The sequence below is a fragment of the Podarcis vaucheri genome (genome assembly GCF_965113315.1).
Source record: "Podarcis vaucheri genome assembly, chromosome: 6".
In the NCBI taxonomy this organism is placed as follows: Eukaryota; Metazoa; Chordata; class Lepidosauria; order Squamata; family Lacertidae; genus Podarcis; species Podarcis vaucheri.
Genome location: NC_138764.1, coordinates 23,170,069 through 23,191,873, shown reverse-complemented (window position 1 = coordinate 23,191,873; position 21,805 = coordinate 23,170,069). Strand labels below are relative to the sequence as shown.

The window sequence follows — 21,805 nt, the reverse complement described above, 5'->3', positions numbered from 1 at the left end:
AGTCTGACCAAACTGTGGGAGGCAGTGGAAGACAGGAGTGCCTGGTGTGCTCTGGTCCATGGGGTCACGAAGAGTCAGACACGACTAAACGACTAAACAACAACAACGCTGCCCTATGCCATCATACCTATACAGACAAAACCTCAGCGATGACATCAAATGCACTGCTTCTTCTTGTTCTTTTTTGCAAAGCAAATGAATATGCAAAACCCTCTCCACTTCTATGTTTATGCAAAATTTCTTGGATCCGTATACCTGCTTTTAGCCTCTCTGTTTTCTGTTCACACTTCAGTTGTGCATAACAACACACACTCTCAAAGTTCAGTGAGATGGAAAATTGGTTTCTACTTAATATGGTGTATTTTCAGCTGGGTGGTTCGACCATTTAGTATATACTAACAATGTAGTATTTGCAGTCTACTCAGAAGTTGCAGCTGCAATCCAGAGTCTTCAATGGAACTTACTCCTAACTGGTTTACAGCTGATGCTCAAGCATCTCCATGCATGCACACAAAAATGCCTCTTAATATGGTCCAAGTCTTCATTTCTGATTCTCTGGAGGCAGGGTGGGTTACAATGCTCCCCTTTCTAGTAGAACTCCTACCTTGATAAGATGGTAAGAACAATCACATGAGAGAAAAACCCATTGAACTTAGCGGGACATACTTCTGAATAAACGTGTTTAGGGTCACACTGCACAGCTCTCTTCTCAAGCATCCCTGAAACTACAGCTGAGTCAAACCACTCACATCTTTAACTGCACAATGGAAATCTGAAAGGAATGAATCTGGAACTCGTACAACTCTTGTAGCCAAATCCCAATGAATTAGGAGTACCGTGTTTTTTGCTCTATAAGACTCACTTTTTCCCTCCTAAAAAGTAAGGGGAAATGTGTGTGCGTCTTATGGAGTAAATGCAGGCTGCGCAGCTATCCCAGAAGCCAGAACAGCAAGAGGGATTGCTGCTTTCACTGCGCACTGCTTTTCTGGCTTCTGGGATTCAGAATATTTTTTTTCTTGTTTTCCTCCTCCAAAAACTAGGTGCGTCTTGTGGTCTGGTGCGTCTTATAGAGCGAAAAATATGGTATTTAGGATTGCAGCCTTAGAGAAGTAAAATACAGGCGTATCAACCACATCATTCAAACACTGAGATCTATTTTCTGCATCGGTTTAAAATTCAACTACTTACCCTTCTGCGCAGAGCAACATATCCACAGCAGAAGCAGAGCAGTATAGCTCAGCAAATGTGGCATCGTTACCGAGCCTTGCAAAGGGTTGACACCCTTTGCAAACGGATTCTGCCTGGTTGCCTGTTAGTCTCTGCTACATCCACTTAGCCTCTCCTGATTGTGCCAAGGAATGATCTTGCTTAAGCTTTTTCTTCTCACTTCACCAATCACTTCCCCCTCTAACCCTGTTGCAACATGCACACAATCAGCCTTTTCTTTTGGCAGAGAATTATGCAAACGAAGTAGAAAATACTTCCCCAATTTCTCAACTGCCTCTGTCCTCCCTGCTCTGTTTGCTTTCACTCTTTCACGCTTCACATATGTGGCTGTTTTCATTGGGAATTTCCCAGAAAACTCAAACAGAGTTGCACTGGGCTACAAGTTGCCTAAAGGATTCCAGATTTCACAGAGGTTCCAGAATTTTACCATATGGGCTGCTAACATTTACACCTATTCCTTGCTCCCCACCAACACTAACCCCAAACATGGTTCATTACATCTTATTCAGTTCTTCTGAAAATATTATTGGGGGAGGGGACCTGCATCATTTACATAAGGTCAACAAGGTACAGTGGTACCTCGGGCTAAGTACTTAATTCGTTCCAGAGGTCCGTTCTTAACCTGAAACTGTTCTTAACCTGAAGCACCACTTTAGCTAATGGGGCCTCCTGCTGCTGCTGTGCCTCCGGAGCTCGATTTCTGTTCTCATCCTGAAGCAAAGTTCTTAACCCGAGGTACTATTTCTGGGTTTCCGGAGTCTGTAACCTGAAGTGTATGTAACATGAAGCGTATGTAACCCGAGGTACCACTGTGTTGGGTGCTGCATGTTAATGTACGGTACTTATTTATTTGAAACATTTCAACTCAAGGCAGCTGGCTGCAAGGATAAAAACATGTATTTACAATTTAAAATGAAGTAACAATCTAAAATAAATCTTAAAGTATAGCACTAAAACAGTAAAGGAGCAACAGAAAATTACAGAAGACAGCAGGTAGGAATGGGTAAATCTGACAGTCTTTCAGTTTATCATTTCCCCACAAAAGTTCAGTTCTCCACAGTTTGCAACTTTTCTTTTTAAAAGCCCTCAGAAAGTTCATCAGAATGTTAGTGTGGATTTATCTCCCCCCCCCCATGAATTTTTGCCTAACATACTTTTTTTTTTTTTGCAAAGCAGTTTTCCCTAATAAAATGTATTTTATATGCTATTTTCACTAATATATGAATGTTATGTACATTTTACACCAGTATATGCATTGAATGGGCAATTGATTGCAAAATTCAGGGAGTGTTCTCAATACATGGGAGAACAAAGTAGAGACCTTTGCAATAGAAAAGGAAGGCTAGTAGCAGCACAGAGTCTGCTTTTATGGATGAAATATAATGGAAGTTAAATGTCTTGGGGAAAATTGGGTGCAATTCCACCTCTGACAGCATTTGGCTGTAACATTAAAGAATGGTTTCAGTGCAATGATAAACTATAAGACTATGCAAGCCTCAGTAAAACACACGCAGCCATGCAGAATGTCTGTGAGGATGAAATCAGCAGCTTTTGTTTGCATTTTACTGACAGCAGTGTAGTGTTACATTTGAACACAGACAAACTGTGGTTAGTTAGAACTATGGTTTACTAAAACAAGCCGATTTCAAACCATGGTTTATGAAGCTGGCTTGTTTCAGGAAACTTAATATTAACCACAGTTTTTGGGGGGTTCAGATGTAATACTAAATTGGGGATAATTGAAAATAAAATTGTTGCCTAGGCTCATATCTGTAATTAAAAGCCACCGTTTACATTGTTCCCACACCTTTAAAAGCAACTGCTTAAAGCAATCTAAACAAATCAATGGTGTAGGCTTCCTTGGAAAAATACAGTGAAGCATAATCTCAAGGAAGTGTGCACAAGATTGCAGCAACTACCTATTGCTAAGTGTGCTTATTCATAAGTGAATTCTACAGAATTCATTAGGACTTATTTCCTGGCCATCGAACTTAACATTTAAGTCTTAGAGTCAAATGTTGCCTTTTGTTTCAGGCAGCAAAACGAGCATCTTTGTGCTTTCAATTCTGCATGAAGGAACACTGCACACACAGGGATGCACAAAAGGCCTATAGAAGATATCCAGTTACCGTATTTTTCGCTCTATAACACGCACCAGACCATAACACGCACGTAGTTTTTAGAGGAGGAAAACAAGAAAAAAATATTCTAAACGAAATAGTGGATATATGATTTTTGTGGTTCATGCTGTGGCCACAGACATGTGATCTGACAGTGAGTTTGGAGTTTTGGAGTAGCCCAATGCAAAAATCCTGAAGATACATGTGGATCCATGCTTTGTAACCACAGAGGAGGGAAGGAAGGGGAACCATGGATCCTCTGCTCACGACTGCAGCAGATCCCCCCCGCCACCCGCAGGCATTCCCTCCATAACATGCACAGACATTTCCCCTTACTTTCTAGGAGGAAAAAAGTGAGTGTTATGGTGCAAAAAATACAGTATTTATTTAATTTTAAATTTATTTATTTTTTTTAAAAAAAGGAAGCATCATTTTCAAGACAAGCCTTTGTCATTCACAAGCCGGTGAAACTGGAGCTATGTCTGATGATCTGAAAATGCTGATAATCTTTACCTGGACTTTATTTTAACCCATGGGCAACTACTCATTCTGTGTGCCTATTTTATGGTTTTGTATTTCATCTTCCAATTTTTGTCTGTTATAATCGTTCTGTTTTATATACATTATAAAATGAAATAATAGCTTTTACCCTCCCCCCCCCCAATTCTGCCACCATCTAGAGATGTTCTATATTTTCAGACTAGTAGATTTGGTGTACAAAAGCAAGGTTCAGGATCACTCTTCTAATGAGAAGATTGAATTATCTGCTTTCCCCAAAATATTCCTACCATCTCTGTATGATTCTTTTGGGGGAAGAGAGATGCAAAGGTATAATACACCTCAATGAGAACAAATGAGAAAAAGGTAATCATTCTGTTTGGTTTTTTTAAAGACCTCTTAACAGCAACCCAGTCTTGAATAAGTTTACCCAAAGGTTGAGATCCATTAAACTGAATGGGTGCACTGGATTGAAGTCTTAGAAGCTGAAATATCCCATTCTTTCCCCTTTGGAGTTTTTGAGTCTTCTGCCCTCTTACTCTGTTCTTTGCTCTCTCCTCACTTTTCATCAATATCCAGCCCCTCATTCCAGCTGGCTTTATGGTTAAAGCCTCCTCTAAACTTTGGCCAGCTGAAATTAAGTTTATCGTTAGTTTTGGCCTAAGAATTATCCAAGGGAGTTCCTTCTCGGAACATGAAAACAAACAGTCCTTCTGCAATGTTTGCTAACTAGACATGTCAGCATGGTAGGGAGGCAGAAGATCAGACAGATATTTGTGGTACCATAAATGGCTGGGGAAATTGCTTTCTTAACTTTTTTTTACTTCCTTTAGTATGTTACTGTTGTTACAATGAAGATTTTCTAAACCCAGATGTATTTCTTTAACAATAGGTAAAGGTAGAAATTTTAAGCCTAGAGTTTTCTGTTTAAATGTTTTGAGAAACCTGATGTTTGCACAGATCAACAAACAGAGTAAAAGAAAAACTTTAAAAAGGGGAAGAGAAAGAATAGCAGTCCATTTTAAGTTAATAGATATGTAACTATTTAATTAGGTGTGTAGTCTGATCACCATTTAGCTTCACTTGGAAGCTAAACAAGTGAAAACATCAGATCATGAGACTGAGGTTGCACACACACACACACACACACACACACACACACATATATATATATATATAATTTTATTGTCAGTCCAAGCACTTGTGGTTTTTTTCCCCTAAATTGCTCAACTGTAATCTAGATCCATTCCACATTTTCTGAAACTGAAAAGTGCTTTTTGAGCAATTGGTTGCATTCTGAAAACAAAGGCTCATTGCAGATTGACGTTGCATCACCCCACAGTATGTCCATTTGAAAACAGATGATAGCACAGGTAAGTGGACCTGGCAATGCGGGCTGTATCCGTACATCCCCCTTGACATGTGTGGCCAATGTAAAGGTAAAGGGACCCCTGACCATTAGGTCCAGTCGTGGCCGACTCTGGGGTTGCGGAGTTCATCTCGCTTTACTGGCCGAGGGAGCCAGTGTACAGCTTCCGGGTCATGTGGCCAGCATGACTAAGCTGCTTCTGGCGAACCAGAGCAGCGCACGGAAACACCGTTTACCTTCCAGCCAGAGCGGTACCTATTTATCTACTTGCACTTTGACGTGCTTTCGAACTGCTAGGTTGGCAGGAGCAGGGACCGAGCAATGGGAGCTCACCTCGTTGTGGGGATTCGAACTGCAGACCTTTTGATCAGCAAGTCCTAGGCTCTGTGGTTTAACCCACAGCGCCACCCGCGTCCCAATGTACCAAGATTTTATTTATTAGGTACATTTCCATATCACCCTTCATCCAAAGATCACACAGTGGTTTACAATATAAAAACAAAAAAATAGCAAATAATAGCAAAAACAAGAAACCCTCCCATCACTAGTCCAGGAATAATCATAAGTTCATTTATCATTGTTGACCTGCAGTCAACTGCAGACAAAGCACAATCTTCACTTCCTTCTTCATTCAGCAGAAGAATGTAATTCTTTGCATATATCATAGTATCTTTGGCCTTAATTGATGGACTTTACATCCTGTTCAAAAGAATGTAAGATAATATGGAGACAGCACAATATGGTTCTGAACAGAGTACACAAAAGTCTAGTGGGGCATCTAATGAAGTACTTCCAGCAGTTCAAGGATTTCTACTTGCACAATGGAATGTCCACTCCCTCTCCTTTACCCACGAGTCCTCTGTGCCCACCCCAAATTTGCCCAGAACTGATTTAGCTTAGCACATGGGGAGAGCAGAGGGAGGGATGCAAAACTTTCTTACACAGCAAAATGTCACCACTGTACAGTGGTACCTCGGGTTACAGACACTTCAGGTTACAGACTCTACTAACCCAGAAATAGTACCTCAGGTTAAGAACTTTGCTTCAGGATGAGAACAGAAATCGTGCACCAGCGGCGTGGCGGCAGCAGGAGGCCCCATTAGCTAAAGTGGTGCTTCAAGTTAAGAACAGCTTCAGGTTAAGAACGGACCTCCGGAATGAATTAAGTTCTTAACCCAAGGTTCCACTGTACTAGACATACTTTGTGGGATGAAACAACAGCCTAGTTTTTGACTGTGGTGCATGTTTAGTACTACTGATGACATCCACAACAGCAGAGGGAATAAAAATGGGAGCACATGATGCACTGTGTTCCCTGTTGCTCTCTTTGAGTGCCTGGAACATTTAAGGAACACCCTTGGCATTAAAATAAAGCATATCCTGCAGTTAATATAACAACCCACAATATGCCTGTCTGTCGATCATTACATTTGCTTCAACCTTTTTAAAATTAGATATCCGGTTTGTTGGGTTGCCAACCTGACCACAGCCAAGGTTGAACGATTCAACAGCTCAGCTGTGCCAGTTGTTCAGAACAAGTCCCTGGCTTACTGGTTTATTTACATTTTAAATCCTGCTGCTAGAAGATGTATGACGAGCACTCTTGCAGAGACCCACAGGGATGTTTTAAACATTGGTTCTTATGGCAAAATGCATCTGTGTATTCTGTTTCTGAAGAATGGTTGCAGATAGTTCATTCCTGAATTTTGCAAATTTTATCCCATGCCTGAAATTCTCTGCTCCCAGGAGTTGAGTCCACCAAACTGTTTGCAGTGCCTGTTATTATCAATCTTCCTCCATCAGCATATATTTCTTACCCTGTCCTAACTAGAACAAGCTAAAACAATCTTGTGCCATACACTATCTGTTCTCTTCCCTGCCCATTTAAATTTGTTGCCGTCATTTCACAATTTACCTGTATTGAAAGACAAGGCCAGCTTCTACAATGTTCAGTATTTGGTAGGTTATAACAACAAAGAAAGACAGTCTTAAACGTTTGTTTTAAATAACCTGCTCAGTGAACTTTTCTAACTAACATATTTCTTCTCTCCCCCCCCCATAGATATTTTAAATTTATTTTCCTGTTGATTGTCATGATTGTTTATAGTTAGCAAAGCAATGCAAGTGAATTGCTTAAAATATGTTAATGCATCTATTCAGCTGCCTTCTTTTAAACATATCTACTGAGAAGTCCCAGTGACTATAATGGGACATTTCTCATACGTATTCATGGGAAAGATAGCAGTCCTTCATTAATCTAATCTATTTATCACTTGTGTTAGACCACAGACTCCATGCAAGGTTATTCTCTTAAATTACATTGAGGTTTGGAGATGGCTCTTTTCGGGAGCACTACACAATACACACCAACATATACCCAGATAACAAGCGAACACAAGATAAGACAATAACTTTTTAATGTGACTCAGAGAAACATGAAATGTGGGCCATGAACAATGAAGGGGACGGGGAATCCAGAAAGCATAGAAAAAGATTCATTCATTGTTAGTCAGACAGACAAAACAAACACCCATACCAATGGGTGTGTCAAGCAATAAAGGAATTTGGAAAGTCTGGAAAAACACACACGTTGAAACCCACTTTGTGGGTAATGAAGATTCATATAAACACAGTGACACTGGACATAATAATTAACTTATTCAGCGAATGAGCCTTTGGCATGAAGAATCTCTTGCTCCAAATTTGAAACTGGCTGCTTCTTGTAAGCCCCTTTTGAGTCAGTTTGGGTTTTGACATGATGCAAATAGTGGTTAGACAAAAACAGTAGCAAAAGTTTCCAATCTCCTCACAGCCATCTCAGAAAAGGAAAAGAAGGCAAGGAAGAAGCTCATAAGCTTGGGGGTTTGCCCAGGCTAGTACGCTGAACAATAAACCATAGTTTATAATCATTTATGAAAGCAACCACTAGATATGTATGGACCATTCTCCTGTGCTCCCTTTCTCTTCTTTTTCCTAAAGTGTTTTATTAAATGTTTTTAGTTTTCATGGACACGGCAAACACAAACCAAAGTCAAATGAAATAAGTTGGTAGCAGGAGAAGGGGAGAGGGTAGGGGAGAGGTATGGAGCAAGGTTTGCTCACCTTCCGTGTATGGTCATAAACAAAATACCTGAGTTCAGCACAGGCCTGATATATAGTTTAGTAAACATCTGTGATATGCAGGTAGTTCATGTATGGTGAGCAAGGATAGCTCTTTGGCTTGTTGGTGGATTGTTGAGCTGTGTTAACTTTTTCATTTTTGTAAAAGGATAGGAAAAGCAACTAACAGAGCTCAACTAATCCATTTCTACCGTAATGTTGCAAGAACCCATAAAACCGAGAGGCATCTTATCAATATGACTTTATCCATAAATGTTATTTCTGTTTCTTTTTTGTTTGTTTCGTTGTTTAGTCGTGTCCGACTCTTCGTGACCCCATGGACCAGAGCACGGCAGGCACTCCTGTCTTCCACTGCCTCCCGCAGTTTGGTCAAACTCATGATGGTAGCTTCAAGAACACTGTCCAACCATCTCGTCCTCTTTCGTCCCCTTCTCCTTGTGCCCTCCATCTTTCGCAACATCAGGGTCTTTTCCAGGGAGTCTTCTCTTCTCATGAGGTGGTCAAAGTATTGGAGCCTCAGTTTCAGGATCCGTCCTTCCAGTGAGCACCCAGGGCTGATTTCTTTCAGAATGGATAGGTTTGATCTTCTTGCAGTCCATGGGACTCTCAAGAATCTCCTCCAACACCATAATTCAAAAGCATCAATTCTTCGGCGATCAGCCTTCTTTATGGTCCAGCTCTCACTTCCATACATCACGACTGGGAAAACCATAGCTTCAACTATGCAGGCCTTTGTTGGCAATGTGATGTCTCTGCTTTTTAAGATGCTGTCTAGGTTTATCATCACTTTTCTCCCAAGAAGCAGGCGTCTTTTAATTTCGTGACTGCTGTTACCATCTGCAGTGATCATGACCAAGCTAATATGAAAAAAACCCTCAGTCCAGTATTAAATAGTTCAGTAATGTATCATGTGTGGCCAGTGTCACTGGGGATCACACAATCCTAACATATCACACTGTTTCTGGTCTGGCTGCACAAGCAACCAATATGAGCCCGGTTTTATGTGCCGATTTTAAACTATAAACTCTTACATGACTTGGGACCCCAAACCTCATGCACCTGGCTCTTACAGTAACATGTAGTCTGCCTTTAAATTCTGAAACCGGCAAGCAAATCCCTCCCAAAAGCCTTTTTAGGGGTCAATGTGTAATTTAAAAAGGGTAAAGGTAAAGGACCCCTGGACGTTGAAGTCCAGTCACAGGCGACTAATGGGGTTGCAGCGCTCATCTCACTTTCAGGCCAAGGGAGCTGGCGTTTGTCCACAGACAGCTTTCTGGGTCACGTGGCCAACATGACTTAACCACTTCTGGCGCAACGGAACACCATGATGGAAACCAGAGCGCATGGAAACGCTGTTTACTTTCCTGTCACAGCGGTACCTATTTATCTACTTGCACTGGCATGCTTTCAAATTACAGAAACTGGGACAGAGCAACGGGAGCTCACTCCATCGCGGGGATTCGAACTGCTGAACAGCAAGCCCAAGAGGCTCAGTGGTTTAGAGCACAGTGCCACACCTGCCTGGTTCTGTCTTATTGGTGCAAGGGGACTCCCTCGGTTTGTGTGCCTGACATCCTTGCTGTTTTTTTTCCTTTGGCTAACACTTGATACTAACAAACTGGTTGCATCCATGCCTGGTCACCAGTTCAAGATCTGCTATGAGCTGTAATGCTGACATCAGCATTATATTGTTCCAGAGATCCTTGCTGCCATTTTTAGCCTCACTGGATACAGACCTCATTCTTTGCAGGATCTGTTTTCCTCCTCTTCCAGTAAGTGCAGCAAATGGATGAAATGCGGGCAAGGAGCGTATCAATTTTTTAAAATGGAGATGCAATATTTCCTTGGAAGTTGTTGATGTTTTCCTTAACCAAGTTTGTTTTAGCTGGAACTTAGGAGTTGTTTTGATTATTGTGAAGGCGCTGTGCCAGTAGGCAAATCAGCTTTTATGCACATTGCCATAATAAGCTTGGTTAAAAAACAAAATGCAAGCCTTGGTTATGCTTCAGTATTTTTAATGAGATAATACTTTCCCCCGCTAGCCACTAAAAGCTATCCATAAACTCTATTTGAACCACTATGTTGTTCCTCTGTTGCTTTTACAAGAAGTTATCACTCCACCCTTCCTTAATGATGCAATCCTTGGATTCCTTTTGCCCACCAACAGTTCTCTACCAATTCATAATTATTGATGCTTTCCAAAGAGCTAAAACAGGCCAGGATGTCAACAATTTGAGTTCTGGGTCTAGCAAATTACTCAGTTACCTCATCTAAGAGATCTTAGTTCCGGCCCTGTAAAAATACTAAAATTATGAATGAGGATCTCATTTCTAGATGGCATATTCCAAAGCTGCCTACCTCTGCTTGAGACTATTATAACAAGCAATACACAAATCAGGGCAAACATCACTTTGGATAACTTTGCAAAGGTTGTATTGTGAACACTTGCTGCTGAGAACCCTTTAGTAGTAAGGCAATCACACCGAGCCTTTAAGTATGGAAAACAAAAAGTTATGTTTATTACAATAAATACATATTGGATAGTAAAGAATTCCCAGTTTTAGCAATGTTGAGGATGCAAAGCAGCCATGTTTGCTGTTTGATCTCTGCAGGAGAGGAACAAAAGGAAGATGCAGCCTCTCCTCTCTGCTTCAGAAGTAGGAGTGTGAGAAAGCAGGGAGGGGAAGCAGGAAGCCATATCAACAACCCTGAGAATAGTCTAGCAATTTAGAAGAGGTCAGTGGTTAGGTTAGAAAAACAGTCTAGGAAGGATGAAGGTTCCTCTTTCCGTCTCATTTGTCCCTGGGCAAACTCTTCAGCTTTAATATATGTTGACACACCTTGTGTCATTTCCCGACACACAGTCCTGATCATTTGTCTAATTGACAAAATGTACCAATTGTGTAGTACATGTGGTGGCCTGGGACTCGGGCTTGGGCTCGGAACCAGAGGAGTCTCAGTCCGCACCGGATCCTTTGCCTCAGGCGGCATCTGAACCAGGTCTGGGGCCTGATTCTGAAGAGCCCCAGTCTGCACAGGTTCCCCTGCAACAAGCACCAGCTGGGCCGAGTCAGGGGCCTGAGCCTGCCCTGGCTCCAGATGCGGGGATTACTTCGTTGCCTTCAGCTGGGCCATCACTTACAGCTGCTCCACTATCAGTTGGGTCAGGAGAGGCTGAGGCGGCCTCCAAGCCTAGTAACCCACAAACATCTCCCGAGCTGCAGAGACTAAGGTCTGAGAGAAGGAGAGTATACAAAAGATGAGGAGGTGAAGGAGGCCATGACTAAGTGGGTGATAGACATTGGATATAACATCAACTTTGAGAGGTGGTTGGAACTATGGAACAAGAATATGAGATTTACGGCATGCACGGCACTAAAGGAAAACCTGTGGAAAATGATCTACAGGTGGTACCATACACCAGTGAAATTAGCGAAGATTTATAAGTTGAAGGATAAAAGATGCTGGAAATGTAGAGAGGTAGAAGGTGACCTCTACCATATGTGGTGGTCGTGCTGCAAAGTGAGAGGCTTTTGGGAATTGGTCTATAATGAACTTAAAAAAATCTTGAAATATACATTTCCCAAAAAGCCAGAAGCTTTTTTGTTAGGAGTGGTCGGTAAAGAAATTAAAAAAGAAGATAAGACCTTGTTCCTATATGCCACGACAGCTGCAAGAATTATGTTAGCACAAAATTGGAAATTAGAAGTAATACCTAACATAAGTGAGTGGCAGGTTAAAATGATAAATTATGCTGAGCTTGATAGAATATCAGGAAGATTAAGGGACCAAGATGAACAGAAATTTCATGATAATTGGAAGAAATATTTAATGTATATGGAATCTAAATCTCAGGTGACACTGGCGGGGTTGAAATAACTCTAACAGCGGGAAAGGCCTATGTAAAAGAGTTAAAAAGTACGCAACTATATAATTTATTTGATACTTACCAAAGGAGTGGAGGGAAGTCCAAGGCTCAGTTGAGACTAACTCAGTTATATATTTTATTTATGATTTGTGAAGTGGATATAATTTGTATAAGGTATGTGGTGGATTTTTTGTTTATGTTTATGTTTTTTCTGTATATATGTGCAAATATGAATAAAAATTTATGGACACAAAAAAAAGAGAGAAGGAGAGACCTGAGTACTCATAGGAGAAGTGCTTGCCTTCGGGTGAGACAGGGAGGTGAGTCACCGGGGGATCAGGACCGGTCGCTACCCCAAAGAAGATAAAAGGCTGTCGGACCCAGGTTGCAGGAGCAACATTGCTTTTTGCCAGGACCTGCCTGAGACCCTGCGCTTGCTTTCCTGCCTTGGCCCCGTCAGACTGACTCCTCGCGGAACCATTGGATTTGGGGCCAGACCTGGACCGCGTTGCTCGGGTTAGCCCCTGGGCCCAGCACAGTACATAAGAAACTAAGAGCATTGCCTCTTTTTAGTGTATTACTACAGAGTGGGTGGCAAGGAAGAGCAAGGAGACATGAAAGATCATTCAGAATATATGCATCCTAAAACCCTGGCTGACCTGGCAGCAAGTCAGTATGCCAAGACCCGAGTGAAGCTGTGTGTCCAAAGTCCAAAAAGGAACACAGTCCATCAGAGATCCTGGAGCATCCAAGCTGAGGTTCACCAACATGGGCAGTTGAGCAGACCCAGCACCTCAGCTTGGCTGCCCTTTAATACTTTGCCTGCTAATTGCAGGGCTGGATGAGGCAGGTGACCCTCACCTGCTCCAAGCCTACTCCAGCTGAGGTATCGCATCCCTACTTCCCAGAGCTAGCAAGCTCCACCTGGCCAGCTAGGGAGCTGGGCAGTAGGCCCTTGCCTGCCTCAGCCTCCTACTGTGCCATTCCTGCTGCTCCCTATGCCTTAGAACCCGCTCTGGTCGTGGGGACAGGGCTCTGGCTCTGGTGGTGTCCACTGACCTCCATCCCCTTGCCACCTTCCGTCACCCTGTGAGTACTTCCTACACCAGCCTCTCCTTCCCCAGCTTGTCCTGGTGTGTCTCAGTACACATTTCACCGGGATCCTCTTCCTCCTCTTCCCCATTGTCCTGCCAGTTCATGATATCCCTGTTTAGGGAAGTTTTTAATATTTGAAGTTTTATTCTATTTAATATTCTGTTGGGATCAGCCCAGAGTGGCTGGGGAAACCCAGACAGATGGGTGGAGTATAAATAAATCATCATCATCATCTTCATCATCATGCTCAGGAATCTGCCCACATTCAAGGGCACCTTCGACCACTGAACTATGCAAAAGCTGATCAAAAACTTGTGTCTGAATTTTATTTTTTATTTCCCCTCCACTCCCTGCCCCTTTGTATTTTTTGAAATAAAGAAAGTATTATTTATACCCCACCCAATTGGGTGGCTTCCAACCAAATGTTAAAAACACAATACAGCATTAAGCAGTAAAAACTTCCCTAAACAGGGCTGCCTTCAGATGTCTTTTAAAAGTAAGATAGTTGCTTATTTCCTTGACATCTGCAAGGAGGGTGTTCCAGGGCGTGAGATTAGCGTGGGATCCCACAGCTAATTCTCCCCTGGTCTCCTCGCTGGCCCAAATAGGACTAATTTAGCCAGCTAGCCCTGGTGATCATCTAATGTTTATTGGATGGATTTTCCCCCTAAATTGATTTTAGATTTTATTGTTATTCACGTTTTATACCGTATTTTATGCTGTTTTTTGTAGCATCAATTAAGTGTTTTAAATTTGTTGTGAGCCCAGTTTTCTGAACTGGGAAGGGCGGGGTATAGATAAAAAAATGTTGTTATTATAAGCCTGTGGTGTCTAGTTTTAATTGATTGTATCTGGTCTTTGGTCTGTTCTGGCAGGGTTTTTCTTAATGGTTCTCAAAGTTTCTCAAAGTTTCTTGTTAAATGATTTAAGCTTGGAGATGCAAGCAGCAGTTATAGCTTATGAGGATAATCAAGCTTGCAGTAACACGGCTGAGTCAGAAAAATCAAGTAAGAGAACAAAACATATGGATGTTCGATACCACTATATTAAAAAATTATTTGATGAAAAAGTAATTAAAATTGTGCATTGTGCAACTGAAAATGTAGTAGCTGGTGTTCTCACAAGATGCTGCATGCAGAAAATGGGTTGAGCGAATTGAAAAAAGCTGCAATGTAAAACTGTATAAGGTGTCATTTTTAATGTGAATTAAAAAGAGGGGTGTTAAATTATTTGATACTACATAAAGAAGATTGAGACGCAGGTGGCGCTGTGGTCTACACCACAGAGCCTAGGGCTTGCCGATCAGAAGGTCGGCGGTTTGAATCCCCGCGACGGGGTGAGCTCCCGTTGCTTGGTCCCAGCTCCTGCCAACCTAGCAGTCCGAAAGCATGTTAAAGTGCAAGTAGATAAATAGGTACCGCTCCGGCGGGAAGGTAAATGGTGTTTCTGTGCGCTGCTCTGGTTCGCCAGAAGCAGCTTAGTCATGCTGGCCACATGACCCCAGAAGCTGTATGCCGGCTCCCTCGATCAGTAAAACGAGATGAGCGCCGCAACCCCAGAGTCGTCCGCGACTGGACCTAACGGTCAGGGGTCGTTATACCTTTTTACTAAGGCAGATAGGCTAGAAATGCGGGAGAAGGTGCTATGGTTTTTACCTCAATAGCTTAATTTTAGCTAAGTCTTTAATCCATATACAGTGGTACCTCGGGTTACAGACACTTCAGGTTACAGACTCTGCTAACCCAGAAATAGTACCTCGGGTTAAGAACTTTGCTTCAGGATAAGGACAGAAATCGCGCGCCAGCGGCACGGCAGCAATGGGAGGCCCCATTAGCTAAAGTGGTACCTAATTAAGAACAGTTTCAGGTTAAGAATGGACCTTCGTAACAAATTAAGTTCTTAACCCGAGGTACCACTGTACTTGAAGCAGCATGTGTTTATCTATATGTGTGACAATACATTGTGGCTTTTGAAGGCAAATTCTGCTAGTCAACATCTAATGCCCTTTTAAGATGTGTTGTGGAAGGGGGCATAATTGGGTTGTCTTTGTTTTTGTTTTTATTATGTATTTTGAGGATTTTATGCTGTGAACTGTCCTGAAATCTACGGGTCTAGGGTGGTATACAAAATAAATAACTGAAAGCTTGTGGATATGCTAGTACAGTGGTACCTCGGGTTAACTACTTAATACGTTCCGGAGGTCTGTTCTTAACCTGAAACTGTTCTTAACCTGAAGCACCACTTTATCTAATGGGGCCTCCTGCTGCCGCCATGTCACCGGAGCACAATTTCTCTTCTCATCCTGAAGCAAAGTTCTTAAACCGAGGTACTATTTCTGGGTTAGCGGAGTCTGTAACCTGAAGCGCCTGTAACCTGAAGCGTATGTAACCCAAGGTACCACTGTAGTATGGATGTGGATGGGTCAATGTATGATGTAGGGTTTTTTTGGTTTTTGTTTTACCTCTTTTGACCTTTTATGAAAAATATGAAAAAGCAACATTTTTATTTCTTACAAACATGTCATTGTTTTGCCATTCCAAGGAAGCCAGGGGACACCAAGCTAGATCCAGAAAGGTCTAAAATGTGAATCTACATGGTCCTGGAGGGCCTAGGCAAAGAGAAGGGTGAGGAACACTCAGTGCTATTTTTAATATATATAAAAAGAGGTGCCGGAACAACCATGAATGCCTCCCTCATTCTCTTAGAATGGCAATGGTGCCCACCTGAGAAGTGACAGAACTGAGTTCTGGTGAGTTTTGGCTGAGATTCTTGAGAGTCCCATGGACTGCAAGAAGATCAAACCTATCAATTCTTAAGGAAATCAGCCCTGAGTGCTCACTGGAAGGACAGATCCTGAAGCTGAGACTCCAATACTTTGGCCACCTCATGAGAAGAGAAGACTCCCTGGAAAAGACCCTGATGTTGGGAAAGATGGAGGGCACAAGGAGAAGGGGACGACAGAGGACGAGATGGTTGGATAGTGTTCTTAAAGATACCAGCATGAGTTTGACCAAACTTTGGGAGGCAGTGGAAGACAGGAGTGTCTGGCGTGCTCTGGTCCATGGGGTCACAAGGAGTCGGACATGACTAAATGACTAAACAACAACAAAGCCCTGGGAACACTTTTTTTTATGGGCAGGAGCTCCATAGGTGACCAATTTGGCTAGGAATCAAGATTCAAGACAACCTCTTAGTCAGGGTGCCTCTTGGTCACACATCTGATTGTTGGGCGGGATACAAATACCCAAACTTTCTGCACTTTCTATAGTGACTTTCATTAGGCCAGTGATGAATAGCCTGAGACTGGTTCAACTGGCATTCCACCTTACCACAATCGCATGAGCTGCATTGCTATGTACTCACTGTGGCAATAACTGCAAAAGATTTTGATTTGAAGTCAACAGTTGTTGAACAGGAACTTGGCTTTCCTTTTGTTAGTTTATCATGGTATTAGAATAGAAGGGAACTCCCCAAACACTTTCACTTATAATCTGCGCTAAGCACATTCTTGGTTTAGTATACATTTCAAGATATGCTAAGTTCAGGCCTCTGACCTGTGTTTTTGGCAACATGCCATTGCCAGCAGTTGCTGGGGAAATGTGATTATTTGGAAATATTTATTTATTCTGGCAGGTCTGACTTTTAATAATAAAGGTCCAGTGCCGAGGGCCTTCTGGCGGTTCCCTCGCTGTGAGAAGCCAAGTTACAGGGAACCAGGCAGAGGGCCTTCTCGGTAGTGGCACCCACCCTGTGGAAACCCCTCCCACCAGATGTCAAAGAGAAAAATAACTACCAAACTTTTAGAAGACATCTGAAGGCAGCCCTGTTTAGGGAAGCTTTTAAGGTTTAATAGGTTATTGTATTTTAGTGTTTTGTTGGAAGCCGCCCAGAGTGGCTGGGGAAACCCAGCCAGATGGGCGGGGTATAAATAATAAATTATTATTATTATTATTATTATTATTATTATTATTATTATTAGTCAGGTGGTGACCAAAAAATGGGAGGTAGACCTTTATTCTGTCAGTTCTTCAAAATGTTTTGGTTGTAGGAATGAGTCACAACAGCATGTACCATTTCTGGCAAAATTGATATATTTGATGTTAAAGAGCCACACCCAAACACCTTTGTTGGGAAAAAAATGCTTTGATAGCACACTGAAATTATAAATCTCTGGATGCTCTACAAGCTTATGTATTACTATTTCTGATGTTTAATAAGAAACACTATTTTAAAAAGAGTTATTTGTCAACAAATTCTCCATTCTTTTGAAGAACTCTTCATTGTTGACTGAAAAGCCAGCTTCTAAATGTCTTTCTTCCTGGCACTAACAGCCTATGAATGGTTAAGTGGTGGCATACTGTTCAGCAGACTCCCAAAGACATCACCTCTAAAGAGGCTGAGTGTTAAATGCCTCACATGATAATTACTTAGGCACTGAGTGATTATTTAAGCCTCTGGTGTAAACAGAAACAGCCATTATCCTAATGTAACTCCATCACTTCGAAAGGCCTAGAGACAACAGGAAATCCCCATGGAATATCACGAGAAAGTGCAACTTTCCATTAGAAGTTCTGATTTCAAAACCATGCAGAGTAAGCCTGATCAGAAACGCCTTCCTCAGCTTTGTCACCCCCTTTTCAAATGCTGCCAAATTTTGTAGAGGGGCACTTTGGCAGACTTGAGCCCAGCAGCAAAAGGGGTCAAAGCCATCAAGGATACCACCCCAAATCTCAAAAGCAGGAGGCTACCACATCCCATTCCATCAGGGCCAGTCCAAGACATTGTGTAGCCTGAGGCAAACAACAAGATGGTAACTTCCCCTTTCAACCTACAGAGGACATTTAAGCTGGTGGCTGAACCGTATTTCAAACACTGGTGACGGAAAGACGTTCAGCACCATACTAGGGGACAACAGGTTAGTTGAGGGGACTGCTGCCCTGCATTCTTTCTTTTCAACCAAAACAGCTTTCCGAAGAAGTTAAAAAACATCATTTCCTAATCTCTTCTGGTGCACTGGGAATTCCCCTTAAAATCTTTGTTTGCGAGGCAGTGTCTGGGTTAAATCTAGTTTGGCAATGCAGTAGTTCAATAATAATTTTGCATTTGTAAAGCAACAGTGACTTTCTTTCCAGCTTTGCCGCTTTTAAAGTAGGTTGGATCATATTACAATTTAATGATTAATCATTATGATCATTTTATAATTTATGTCAAAGGGTTATAATTTTAGCACCTTGGTGACCCTTTAGCATTGCAGGATTGTGGGATATGTTTTGAGTTCGCGCAGGCGACTCCGTGCCCAGTGGGACACTTCCCCAAAAAAACGCAGGTTAAAATGAAAGCATGTTTAAGGTTGTTTGAAAAGCTAACAGACATACAGTTGTACCTTGGAAGCCAAATGGAATCTGTTCTGGAAGTCCATTCGACTTCCAAGGCACGGCTTCCAATTGGCTGCAGGAACTTTCTGCAGCCAATCAGAAGCCGCGGAAGCCCCGCCAGATGTTCGGCTTCCAAAAGAACGTTCGAAAACTAGAACACTCACTTCTGGTTTTTGATTGTTCGGGAGCTGGAACATTCAACTCCCAAGGTGTTCGGGAGCCAAGGTACAGCTGTACTTCTTTCAGGACAGAGGAAGTTTCAGAGATATTGAAACACCACTGAAAAGGCCCCATCTCTAGCGCCCAGAAGTTTGATGAGTAGTTTCATAGTATCATAGAATTGTGGAGTTGGAAGGGACCCTGAGGATTATCTCGTCCAACCCCCAGCAATACAGGAATGTCAACTAAGCATCCATGACAGATAGCCATCCAAACCTTGACTGACTTTGGCCTTGATGGAAAGCTCTCATCCCTTTGAGCTGGCGCCACATTGACTAAGGATGAGATCCTAATTCCACTTACCTAGGAGCCCCACTGAATTCTATAGGATTTACTTCTGAGTTGAAATGGTGGGATTACACTGTAAGAATGTGAATTCTGAGTCTCGGTCTTGAACTTGAACAATCTTGTGCAAGCCAATTTGGGGGATATACCTTATAGGCTTTTTGTAACTAGCGTTATTGAGATGATGTGTTTGAAAACCTATGAATACTCTAAAAAGTGATGCATCACAACCATGTCTTCCTCCTGGCTGAGCTCCCAGAACTGGGAATAAATATAGGCAACATGTCAAGCTGTAGAGGTTTTGAGAAGAAATACAGGGAACAGATCGGTCTGTAAAGATATAGAGGACAGATTTGGAAGGATGCTGGTAGATTGGTCCCATAAGGGCTCAAATGACACTATAATAATCATTTCAAATTGATGTGGCGCTTTCTACATTTGGAAGAAAACTCAAGAGTCAGACCATGATATAAAATATACTGTCTACCCTGCATTAAGCAAGTGAAAGCAAATAAGGAGGACACATAAATCAGGATAAGAAGAATTTTCCAGAATGAAAAGAAATGTGTAGAATATATCAGTCTCTTATTACAGAATTCTAGGACGCCTCTTTCTTGTAAACTGATTTGTGTTCCCAGAGACACAAAACCAGGGTAAAAAATACACCAATCAAGTCAAGGCCTTCTATATCGGAATGAAGGGATCTGTGGGCTAGGCACACTTGTCTAAGTATGTTGATAAAAAGGTTCCTGCCATTACATTGTTTTCCAGCCATCCACTTGGTTCCACCTTCTCCACTCAAGGCACAATTTCATGCTACACTACATGCATATGTTTGTAACAAAAGTCAGATGTCAAAAGAGGGACAAGCTAGCGCACTGGAGCGATGTGCATAGGCAAATGTGTCTCTCTGTGTTTAATTGCTTCTCTACCCACCAGTTCTCCACTTCAAGTGCCCCCTTGCTGCTTCAGGGTTGACAGCCTTGTCTGGATAATAAACGCAAGCAGAATGTAAGCAGAGTTAAGGAGCCGTCGCCAACACACACACCCACCCGCAGTAGTACAGCACCACATGTAATGTTTGAGATATCAACATCCTATGGGGTGTTAAAGCAGGGGTAGTAGCATTAGTAGGGTTTGGGCTGGGTGTTCATCAGTATGCAGATGACACCCAGCTCTACCTCTCCTTTAAATCAGAACCAGTGAAGGCGGTGAAGGTCCTGTGTGAGTGCCTGGAGGCGGTTGGAGGATGGATGGCGGCTAACAGATTGAGGTTGAATCCTGACAAGACAGAAGTACTGTTTTGGGGGGACTGGGGGTGGGCGGGTGTGGGGGATTTCCTGGTCCTGAATGGGGTTACTGTGCCCCTGAAGGACCAGGTGTGCAGCCTGGGAGTCATTTTGGACTCACAGCTGTCCATGGAGGTGCAGGTTAATTCTGTGTCCAGGGCAGCTGTCTACCAGCTCCACCTGGTACGCAGGCTAAGACCCTACCTGCCCATGAACTGTCTTGCCAGAGTGGTGCATACTCTAGTTATCTCCCGCTTGGAGTACTGCAACGTGCTCTATGTGGGGCTACCTTTGAAGGTGACCCAGAAACTACAATTAATCCAGAATGTGGCAGCTAGACTGGTGACTGGGAGTGGCTGCCGGGACCACATAACACCGGTTCTGAGAGATCTGCATTGGCTCCCAGTACGTTTCCGAGCATAATTCAAAGTGACCTTTAAAGCCTTAAACAGCCTCAGTCCTGTATACCTGAAGGAGTGTCTCCACCCCCATCGTTCAGCCCGGACACTGAGATCCAGCGCCGAAGGCCTTCTGGCGGTTCCCTCATTGCGAGAAGTGAGGTTACAGGGAACCAGACAGAGGGCCTTCTTGGTAGTGGCACCCACCCTGTGGAACACACTCCCTTCAGATGTGAAGGAAATAAGCAGCTATCCTATCTTTAAAAGACATCTGAAGGCAGCCCTGTTCAGGGACATTTTTAATATTTAACACTGTACTGTTTTTAACACTTGATTGGGAGCCGCCCAGAGTGGATGGGGAGACTCAGCCAGATGGGCGGGGTATAAATAATAAATTATTATTATTATTATTATTATTATTATTATTATTATTATTATTAGGGGGCATGTTGTGCTCCTCCTGGGGAGGTTCCCACCCTGCATTCAGTTTGCGCCTGTGGCTCCTGGAAGCTGATCACATGTGACAGTGGCTACATCCTGGGAACGGCTCTGGCCAGATGGCTGAACCAGGTGAGGGCAGTTTATAGGTCTCAAAGCCTTGGTCAGACACGGGTGGTGCTGTGGTCTAAACCACCAAGCCTCTTGGGCTGGTCAATCAGAAGGTCAGCGGTTTGAATCCCCATTACAGGGTGAGCTCCCGTTGCTCTGTCCCAGCTCCTGCCAACCTAGCAGTTCGAAAGCACACCAGTACAAGGAAATAAATAGGTTCCGCTGTGGCAGGAAGTTAAATGACGTTTCCATGCGCTCTGGTTTCTGTCATAGTGTTCCGTTGTGTCAGAAGTGGTATAGTCATGCTGGCCACGTGACCTGGAAAGCTGTCTGTTTCTGTGGACAAACAACAGCTCCCTTGGCCTGAAAGTGAGATGAGTGCCCCACCTCATA

General features: G+C 42.7%; 1 protein-coding gene across 5 annotated transcripts in view; it reads right to left on the bottom strand.

The window, feature by feature from the left end:
- Positions 1–1,381, bottom strand: part of CFH (complement factor H) — a 45,551-nt gene extending 44,170 nt beyond the window's left edge. For 2 of the 5 annotated variants that reach the window (XM_082225431.1, XM_082225430.1), the window contains exon 1: positions 1,189–1,374. In XM_082225431.1, the coding sequence (XP_082081557.1) occupies positions 1,189–1,252 (64 nt within the window). In that variant the 5' untranslated portion in view covers positions 1,253–1,374. Of the gene's footprint in view, positions 1–1,188 lie in introns of all 5 variants that reach the window. The other 3 variants (XM_082225434.1, XM_082225433.1, XM_082225432.1) reach the window with 3 other exon arrangements.
- Positions 1,382–21,805: the final 20,424 nt, after the last annotated feature.